Below are 9,699 nucleotides of genomic sequence, written 5' to 3'. Positions count from 1 at the left end.
TGTCTCGCCCCTAGTCAGACACCGCTACGTCACGTAACAGCAACAAAAACATGAACAAACACTGAACGATTGTATTTTTATTAACTAACATTAACACAGATTAATACATTTATTGTTCCATGTTCGTTTGTGTACCACGCGCAAGGTTTATGCGCATAGTCCAAGTCTTCTCCGTTTTTAGAGTATCTCTGTGGCAGATTTACAGCGCCACATACTGGTCTGGCATGTATACTACATCGTTTTGTGTCGGTTTTGTGGTTTCGCGTGGAAGCAGATATTTCTTGAGACGAGGGGAAAAAAAAGATTGGATAGGGAAAGCTCTGGCTTCGTGTGGACGTAGCCTAATTTAGTGTTAGTGATTTTTTTTTTTTTTTGAAGACTAAGTTAAAGTGCAGGTTCGATGATGTTCGATGATTTTCACATTTCAGTCATCAGTCGTCATAGTTTGGTAAACTTCTATAGTGGTGAACGGGGGACTACAGCAATTTTTGTGTTCACATTTGCTCTAATAGCAAAAAAAAAAAACAATCCACGAAAGCATTTACACAACTTTTCCTACCGAGGAAAATAAATATATACTAAGATTTATTTGCAGCCACTCTCTTAGCCGTTGTTTTAGAAACAACCTCGTAGGTGTTTCTAATAGCTTTTTTTGTTTAATGGCACCATAATATAACACAAACTATAGTGCACAAATATACACATTAAATCCTTAAAAACATATATATTTTTTAAACGTTATGATAATATATGAATCGCGCCATCACAGTCTGTGAAAAGAGTCCATTAAATACCCAATATTGGCTAACACATTTTTTTAAATGTTGCCTGATAACTGTTTACTGTGCATCCCTAGTGAAAAAAAGTCAAAGAAACAACCCATCCCCCAACAATAAGACTTCACTTATATCTTCCATCATAAGAACAGGTCTAGTCCTAGAATAACTTTTATAAAGGACTAACCTTAATCTGCATGCAAAACTAATTTATACTGGTAATTACAGTTCATAGCTATTCAGGTCTTGTAGATGCAATTCAAGATGAGCGAGGTCTTGTTCAACAAACCTTTATCTATTTTTAGCATACTTCTAAACATAAAGGTGGACCATACATCAGGGTTGGGTATTGATTGGGTTTTTTACGATACCGGTGCCAAATTGATACTTTTAAAACGGTACCGGTGCCTAAACGGTACCTGAACCGATACTTTAAAAAAAAGAGCCACAAAAAAAAATTATGGATAACATTAAAGAACATTAAAAATATTTAAAATAAATATACATAGCATTCACATGCTCCTCCTCATTTCCCATTTCCCGAGTTGTGTTTCCCTTACTCTAAGGCTAATAAATGTATTTCACAATCAGGGTTAATACAAAATACAAAACAATATTTAATACAAAACCACACATATTGTTTCTACTGTATCTCTGTCAGTCACTCTGATATTTAGTTAAAATGAGTGAATTGACTGAGTGCTGTCTTTCACTGTCTTTAATAATTTCTGTGAATGACTGTATGGTATGCCACATGCACTGTAATATGTTTTATATTAAATATAAAATTTTCAAATGAAAATCGCAACATGATTGTTTTATAAAGTATGCGTTCATATGTGTTAAGGGCTAGATTTTCGCTGGAGGAAACAGCTGTGGTGTGATGAGGGGTGAACGCAGCGAAAACTTTACGGGAAACCGATTGTTCCCTTGTGACCTTTTGTAAACTGTATTTATGACAAAGAACTGCACAGATACAGATATTATAACAATCTATCGATAAACACACACCTTGTGTCCTCTGTTTCTGTTTGAGTCCACTCGCGCTGCGCCGCCGCGGTCTGCAGATTGAAGAGCGCGCTGAAAGACGGGGAGGAGACGAAGTCTGCCGCCGTTTTCATATTAAATTTAAAGGGGACTGACAGTTTATAGAGCTCTAAAAATGGCCAAGCGACGCCCATGCTAATTCAGTGTTGAATGTTTTTATGTGAGCAATGCACTTATAGACACTTTTATCCAAAGTGACTTAGGGGGCATTCACACAGGATGCTTTCTTGTGTCCATCTGTTTTTTTAATAGTTTTTTTTATGTAAACAGCAATAGACAGACGTCACAGGCACTGCATTTGACTTGAAGTCAAAAGTAGACATGTAAAAAAAAGTTTTTGTACACGGTCTGTGGGAACAGCCTGTTTCAATGCACTCAATAAGTGGCAAATATTTCAATCGATCGCTCAGGCATTTAAGTGGCACCGAAATGAGGCACCGAAATCTGCGTTCTGATTCGGTTCTAGTACATACCGGTTACATGGCACCGGGTTTCGGTACCCAACCCTACCACACATAAGATCTTACATAGCAGTGGACAAATAACGCACCTGCTTCCATTGAGGAATGACGAAAATCACTCCTTACAAAGAGAAGCCGAAAGAAACAACTGCTTGCTGGTGCACAAAAAGACACAGGGCATACCACGATAATAAAAATAGTCAGAAAATACATTAAATAAACACATTCTGTACCAGCCACTGACAATATACCAGTTACAGTTCTTAGATGATGTATAAATGAATGAATGTAAAGCTGGCTGAACAAGACTTTCTCTTGAACTAATGGAAAAGTACTTCAATTTTTTTTCTATCTCATCATGACTTATGATGCTCATAGATGATTTTTCAAGCAGAGGAAAATATATGTGGGCTCAAATTATCCTGTCCCTGCTGGAGCTTCCATTGACTCATCACTGAGCGACATTTTGCTTCCTGATGCAAGTTCAACAGCACTTCAGATAGAGACGGGCGTCGAGGTGTTTATTGTTTTTGGAATAGAAGTGCATCTCTAAATTCCAACACTTCCTGGTCACAGCAGTTGATTCTGACATTAATGGCATTAATAAAAAGTAGTTCACTGACAAGCTAGGCAATATCGCGTTCATAATCGAATGGGATTCATCTGCGATTATGATCGCGATATTGCCTAGCTTGTCAGTGAACTATAGCTCTGTGTATTAAATGCCACTCCATCTGAAAGCAGGTGATGGAGATTTACTACTAATCACGGAACCGGCTTTACTGACGAGATGTGCATGACAGTCAAGGCATCTGCACATCAAATGACCAACTCAAGGCATCTGCACATTTTGAAAGCTAAATGCAAGCAACACTTTCTGGAGTCCCAGCATCTACCCTGGCCAGACTTTACATACTCAACCTGTAGTTTGAAACTATGGGCAGAACTAATATGCACACAGTCTTATGTCATACAGACCTGCACACAGTCTATCACATACAGTTCTGTATACAGAGCTGAAACTAACAATGAATATTTGCAGATTATAAACTAGTGGTCCAGTGAAACATAGAAGCCATGTGTTTCTGAAGAAAACCTGTTGGGTTCCCCAGGAAAGCAGAGCATTAGAGCACATGATCGCTGCAGTCTATGTAACTAAGGTGAGTTGCATTTAGATAGGTAGGTTTGCCATGTGTAGGTTTACCTACACATGGCAGAAACAAACACACTGTTGAACAGAAGAACATCTAACTGAGCTCTGGAGGTCTCACAAACAATAAAGTACAATGGTACTAGCAGGTTTTCTGTAAATGTACATGAAAATGGTAACATTCAACACAAATACATATGGGGTTATTCCACAGTTAGGAGGGGTTTTCTGTCACCTGAGTCTATTCTGAAAAAAAAAAAACTATCCAATGATTTATTTTGTTGTATAATTTTAAAGGATGTATTATTAGGTTTTAAACATAATAATATTTTATAATAAACTTTAATTACCTTTTTTTTTTCCATTTTGGACCTGTTGCCTATCCAGACCCTTCAACCTCTCTTTAAAAAAAACTACTTTGCACGTTTTCCTACAAAACTTTTTAATTAATTAAAGTGCATGTTATTTAAGTGTATTTTTTCATAAAATAAAAAAAGCATACTTATTACCATCAGGCTGAAAGCAATAGGGTTTTTTTAATGTACAATTTTTCCATCCTGATCGGAGTCAGTGACATGTCATTATTTGAACATTTCACTTTACAAGCTCTCAAAGTAGTCAAAGGTGTCTAACTGAAGAATCACTGATATATCATGGTAACATGGTAATACCACAGTACTTTGTGTGTGGGTCAGAAACCTCAGCATGTTTATGACTTAATATTACTTAATACCATCTTCCAGTGGTCAAGAGTGTAATCCTACCAGTCTTCACAGATTACCTACCTAAAACTACACTCCAGTACAGATTAAATCACTGTACATCACCTGGCACGCGCGCTTCAGCCTTGCAAGCACAGCATTTCCAACTTTAAATGTGGGTCCTCTTCATATTTGGTCACGACAGCGAAGGAACATGATAATCCTTGAAATACAAACTGTTATTTTCCTGTTACGTTCGTCAGGAGACGGCAATCTGGTCTACTTTCTGAGGTGCGCTCGCTCGCTGTTAGTTCAGAACCACCGTTTGCTGGAAACACAGTGCTGTCCGTGTCGTGCCTTTCACGCGGAGCTCATATCGTGACAGTCTACCTGAGCTCAGGTGCTACGAGTGTTTGTTTCATCCAGACTGGGATTCCCTTCAGTCTCTCTCTCTCTCTCTCACATGAGGTCTGACAGCCACCTGAGTTTCAGCACTGTCGCACTCTGTAACCATCTACATTATCGTTAGCCTAGGAGAGGAAACAAATGAACGAACTTACCCAAACGAAGCTAAATCCCGCGGTGATAGCGCGAACATTTACGGAGAGATAAAATAGCGAAGTTTTTGGCGTTGTTAATATCGCGGCTGGGCGACCTCAGTGGTTCCAGTGCTGCTGACGTAGGACGATGATAAACGCACATTTGCGTATGTGTTACGTCCTCTGTGATTGGTCGAAGTTGAATCCATGTGTTTGGACTAACTGGGACGCCCGTTTGGGTCCTCGAGTTGAGTTTGAGCAAAGATCCATATCATGTCCTTAAAATGTTACTCGTAATCTGTAACATGAGCGTACTGAACGCAGAACGTGAAGTTAGAGCGTTCAACAAACAAGATGGCCGTGCCGGGGCGTCAGCCAATCAGCGAGGGTTTTACTTTGACTGTGAATCAGTGGGAGGAGAGAGGTGGGGAAAAGTTGCTGTCGGTGCCTCTGATATTTGATCACCTCTGGTGGATCTTTTGGGAACTGCTTCTTGTAAACACTGACATGACAAATCCAGCAGAAACTGGAGCATGTCAAATAGAAAATGTGCATAAATCAATAACCAAAATGACTTGTTTTATCCAGCACCAATTTATAATCAGAGTCCAATATTAGAAATGCTGAGAGTATGTGTGTGTGTGTGTGTTAGGACACAATAAAAGTGACCCTGGACCACAAAACCAGTCATTTGGGTCAATTTGTTTTTGAATTGAGATTTATCATCAGAATTAGGCGGAATAAATAAGCTTTCCATTGATGTATGATTTGTTCGGATAGAACAATATTTGGCGGAGATACAACTACTTGAAAATCTGGAATCTGAGGGCGCAAAAAATTAAAACATTGAGAAAATCACCTTGAAAGTTGTCCAAATGAAGTCCTTAGGCAATGCATATTACTAATCAAACATTAAGTTTTGATAGGAAGGAAATTTACCAAATATATTCATGAAACATGATCTTTACTTAATATCCTAATCATTTTTGCATAAAAGAAAAATCGATCATTTTGACCCATACAATGTATTGTTGGCTATTGCTACAAATATACCAGTGCTACTTATCACTGGTTTTGTGGTCCAGGGTCTCTCACACACACACAAAAACATTTTATTGCAAAAATCTATCCACTAAATACAAAAATCAGACCAGTTTCATTGTTTATGCATTTATTTGCTTATAACAGTTAAAAAAAAAAAAAAATAAATAAATACATTACTTATACAGCTGAGCTCACATCAGTATTCTTACTGAAACTGTCCAAAATAAACTTTAAAAAAAATGCATTGTAAAACAGCAAAATTTCTCTAATTTAAACCATCGTAAATTTCTAGATAAATAAATGAGAGCTATGGACTCTATAGAAGCCATTCATGTCATTGAACTGCTCCACTATTTACACATCAAACCCATTTAGATCAAACCGTTAGAGGAGTCAGGACACAATAAAAATGAATAGCATTACTGAACAATAAGGATTAACTTGGTGTCTTAATGAATAGTATTTGTCTTGCTCTGTATTTTACATTAAAACCATTTCATACACAGGATATTACACACACAAAAAAACAACCTCAACCCAAATACATCAAGACGCAATATCAAAGCGTTCTGTCCCAGTCTGCAAATGTATGTTTGAAATTATAACTTAACCAAGTTCGTAGGGAAAAGAAAATAATGGGGAAAATTTATTAAATCCATCAAATTATTAGTTCGAAAACCAAGTTTATCAATTAGAAGAGCATGACCTACACAAATAAGTGAGGTGGTTTGTAGTGCCTGAAAACATTAACATGTGCAAGTAACAGTACTGACTAGAACCATCACTGTGTTGTCTGTGCGTTCAAGCCTCAGCACTGAAATGAACGAGTGGGGTCTTTAGATCTATACTAGGAACAGGTCTATAATTCTTAAGCCATTATAGCAGTTTAAAACGGTTTTCTTTTAAAGCTGAGCGAGGGTTTTGCGAATGAAGATGAAGTTCATAGAACTGCATCAGTATTCTATATATGCGGTTCGACGCAGCCACAGTAGCGTAGCGCCCCCTCCTGGTGGACAGACTGAAGCGCTGAATGTTCAAGTCTGAAGGGGGTTGTCCTCTTTGCTGAAGGGCTGAGTGGAACCAGGCTTCACCCAAGACAGCCCAGACACCGGCAGTCCTTTGTTATAATCCTCTGGCCGCCGCTACAACACGAGAAGACCATTGGTCACAATCATTAAGGGTGTAATTAAATGTTCACAACAATTCACATTCTAACCAACCCACAAGTATGTAGAGTAGAAAAAGACAACAGGAAATAGAAAAGGAAACAGTGTTCCACACACATAAGCTCATGCTTTAAAACAAGACATGCATCAAATACCAGGAAGAAGCCAGTTTTTACTTGGTTGTGGGGAGCAGTCAGGGGAGCGTCACACACTCACTTTATGTGCAAACATCTTCTCTTTTGCCTCTTCATGCACCGCTGGATTCCACGGAGAGAAGCTGCAGAGAGAAAACACAAACATCAGATGCGGAAAAACAAATGAGCCGAAGTCCAGTCCGATGACTCAACACTGAACTTTTAACCCCACTGAACTAAAACTCCTGGTTTCATTTTCACAAATGAACCCAGGTTTCAAATAGTTAGGCTATATTTACACTAAGGCTTAATGCACAAATCCAATCTTTTGACTGATTTTTGTCTTGCCTGTACTCAATATCTGCGTTTACATTTATTCCGACCAAACTAGAATTATTCCACTGAACTATTTCAACTGCTGACTCTCGACTTTTGAATGGCTGTAAAATTATTTATATAACTCGCGTTGAATGCACAACAGATGCGATAAACCCTGCTTATAACGTTCACTTGCCAACATTGATGCTGTCAATTATTTGTAGCACAAAATTTGACTGAACTAATAAAAAACAACTGGTTTTTGCCAGTTATTTCTTCTGCGGGTTGTTAGATCTAGAATTCTACAGTGACTTATTTAAATGAATTTGAATAAGAGATTGTGCGTGTGAACTACCTTTGGTCTGTGCAGCATCTCTATATAGCCAACAGGGGTGGGAGAAAAAAAATCGATTCTCTGATGCATCGCGATTCTCTCTTCAACGATTCTGAATCTATTCTGAATCTGAACATTTCAGAATCGATTCGGAGCATGGTTTTTCCCCGCATATGGCACGTGTGTGCGGTGTGCGCTAGAGACAATCGCAGCGGGCTTCATTGCACAGAATATGCGCTGTGAGACACGTGCGCATTGCTTGACAGTGTGTGCTTCCACCCGCCGTTATTTCAGTATTTTACTTCAGATATGCTTTCATTTATGCCGTTTGGAATGCAGTAAAGATGCATGAAACTCACATACTGACAGACTTTCACGTGTGCTTGATGTCCTGAAGCTCAATCGCAGATGCGGTTAAATGCACTTGCATCTCCAAATACTTTTATACGAAATTTATGTAAACACAGTCGGTTATGTTTTCAGAAAAGGACAAAACACCTGATATATCGAAATAGAAACGTGCATTAGCGGGGCTGGCTCCAGGCATGGGCAGGGGTGGGCTAAGCCCACCCAAATGACAGTCTTGCTTGCCCAACCCAATCAGAATTAGATAAAGATTGTGTTAATTTTTTTTTTATGCAGTGATTAAAATCAATCTGAAGTGGACTGTATTTTAAGACCTTTAAGATATAGCTGTAGACTGACCCAACAATAATAAAATAACACCAGAAAATTGCAGCATTTTTCTTTTATTAGCTGAATGCAAGGCGCGCTGAATTCATGCGGAGCTTCAGTCTGTTGCAGAAAAGCAGAGGCTGACAACGAGTGAAAATGGCCAGAAATATTTGCACGCTATTACAAGGAGTCTGTGAGTTACAGGGAGTTTAATAGGCTACATGAATATGTATCATTGCCTACCACTGAAATTGCCTGAGCAGTTTTAATGTTTTAAAAAACCCGCTCATATAATAACGTGCATGGACGGAGCGAGAGCATAACAGAAGCATCTAAAATGCATGTAGGCTATACAGTTCAGTTGAAAGCTTACCCCTTTTGGATTGCTGTTAATGCTGAATGTAAGAATGAAAACTAAAAGTAAAGAGCTAGTATGGTGAAAGTTGCGTTCGTTGCAACAGTCTGTAGCTATAAGAAACGTAGCATTCCCCAACATAAACGACCAACAATATCCAGTGATGCAAACTATTCGACTTTTTTTTTTGTCAAATTCCACGGTTTTAAATGGAAAGTAGGTCTGCCATTTACATGATTCATGTAATTTATAATTGATTATGATGACAATAGCATTTTTCTGTTTTGCGTTTTCAACAATACAACTGAAATTGAATGGGTGCATATTTTAAAATAAAAAGAATATTTGCAGTTCAGATTGACTACTTTACAAAAAATCTTATTCTTGTTCTTTTACTGTTCTTTTTTCTTTTTTTGTAATTTATTCCCCTAAATCCATTTAAATCCTTTATTCATTTAGTTTCTTTAAATAAATACTATTACCATAGTAGTCTTTATATTTTCCTCAAAACAATTGGTCCCTCCAATGTTCTAGACATGATTACAGCCTTGTTTGGTTTAAATAAAAAAGTTAGTTGAAAAGAGTCACCAGTGTAGAAACAATGATCCAGAGAAAGAGAACAAAGAGGGCTTTTTTTTTTTTTTTTACTATTCAATAAATAAATAAATAAATAAAAGTTTATTTTGCTGTGAAAGTGCATGATGTTCTAGGCTGCCCATGAAAGCTTTTTTCAGTGTACATATAATATAGTTAATCAGAATCAGAATCAGAATGAGCTTTATTGCCAGGTATGGAAACAAGGAATTTGTTTTCATGACAGAAGCTTCCGCAGTGCAACAGAATGACAGCGACGGAACAAAAACACAGATAATAAAAGAATAATAAAAAAAAAAATAAAATAGAACAAGTAAATAAGGAATAACAATATATAAATTGACAATTGTATGTGCAGGTATATTACAATAGACAGTTTTGTATGTACAGGTATATTATGTGCAA

The 9,699-nt window shown here is 37.6% G+C and overlaps 2 protein-coding genes across 5 annotated transcripts in view; both read right to left on the bottom strand.

Moving 5' to 3' along the window:
* LOC107696702 (chromodomain-helicase-DNA-binding protein 9-like) overlaps nucleotides 1-4,973 on the bottom strand; it is a 108,270-nt gene extending 103,297 nt beyond the window's left edge. The window contains exon 1 of the mRNA XM_016497169.1: nucleotides 4,696-4,973. The gene's annotated coding sequence lies outside the window, so the exon portion shown is untranslated. The remainder of the gene's footprint in view (nucleotides 1-4,695) is intronic.
* Nucleotides 4,974-6,162: 1,189 nt separating this feature from the next.
* LOC107696701 (AKT-interacting protein) overlaps nucleotides 6,163-9,699 on the bottom strand; it is a 16,792-nt gene continuing 13,255 nt past the window's right edge. For 3 of the 4 annotated variants that reach the window (XM_016497164.1, XM_016497165.1, XM_016497166.1), the window contains 2 exons: nucleotides 7,101-7,161; nucleotides 6,163-6,860 (listed from right to left, as the gene is read on the bottom strand). In XM_016497164.1, the coding sequence (XP_016352650.1) occupies nucleotides 6,753-6,860; nucleotides 7,101-7,161 (169 nt within the window). In that variant the 3' untranslated portion in view covers nucleotides 6,163-6,752. Of the gene's footprint in view, nucleotides 6,861-7,060; nucleotides 7,162-9,699 lie in introns of all 4 variants that reach the window. The other variant, XM_016497167.1, reaches the window with a different exon arrangement.

The sequence above is a fragment of the Sinocyclocheilus anshuiensis genome, unplaced genomic scaffold (assembly GCF_001515605.1).
Source record: "Sinocyclocheilus anshuiensis isolate Anshui unplaced genomic scaffold, SAMN03320099.WGS_v1.1 scaffold354, whole genome shotgun sequence".
Lineage (NCBI taxonomy): Eukaryota > Metazoa > Chordata > Actinopteri > Cypriniformes > Cyprinidae > Sinocyclocheilus > Sinocyclocheilus anshuiensis.
This window is presented reverse-complemented; position numbering and strand designations above follow the sequence as displayed.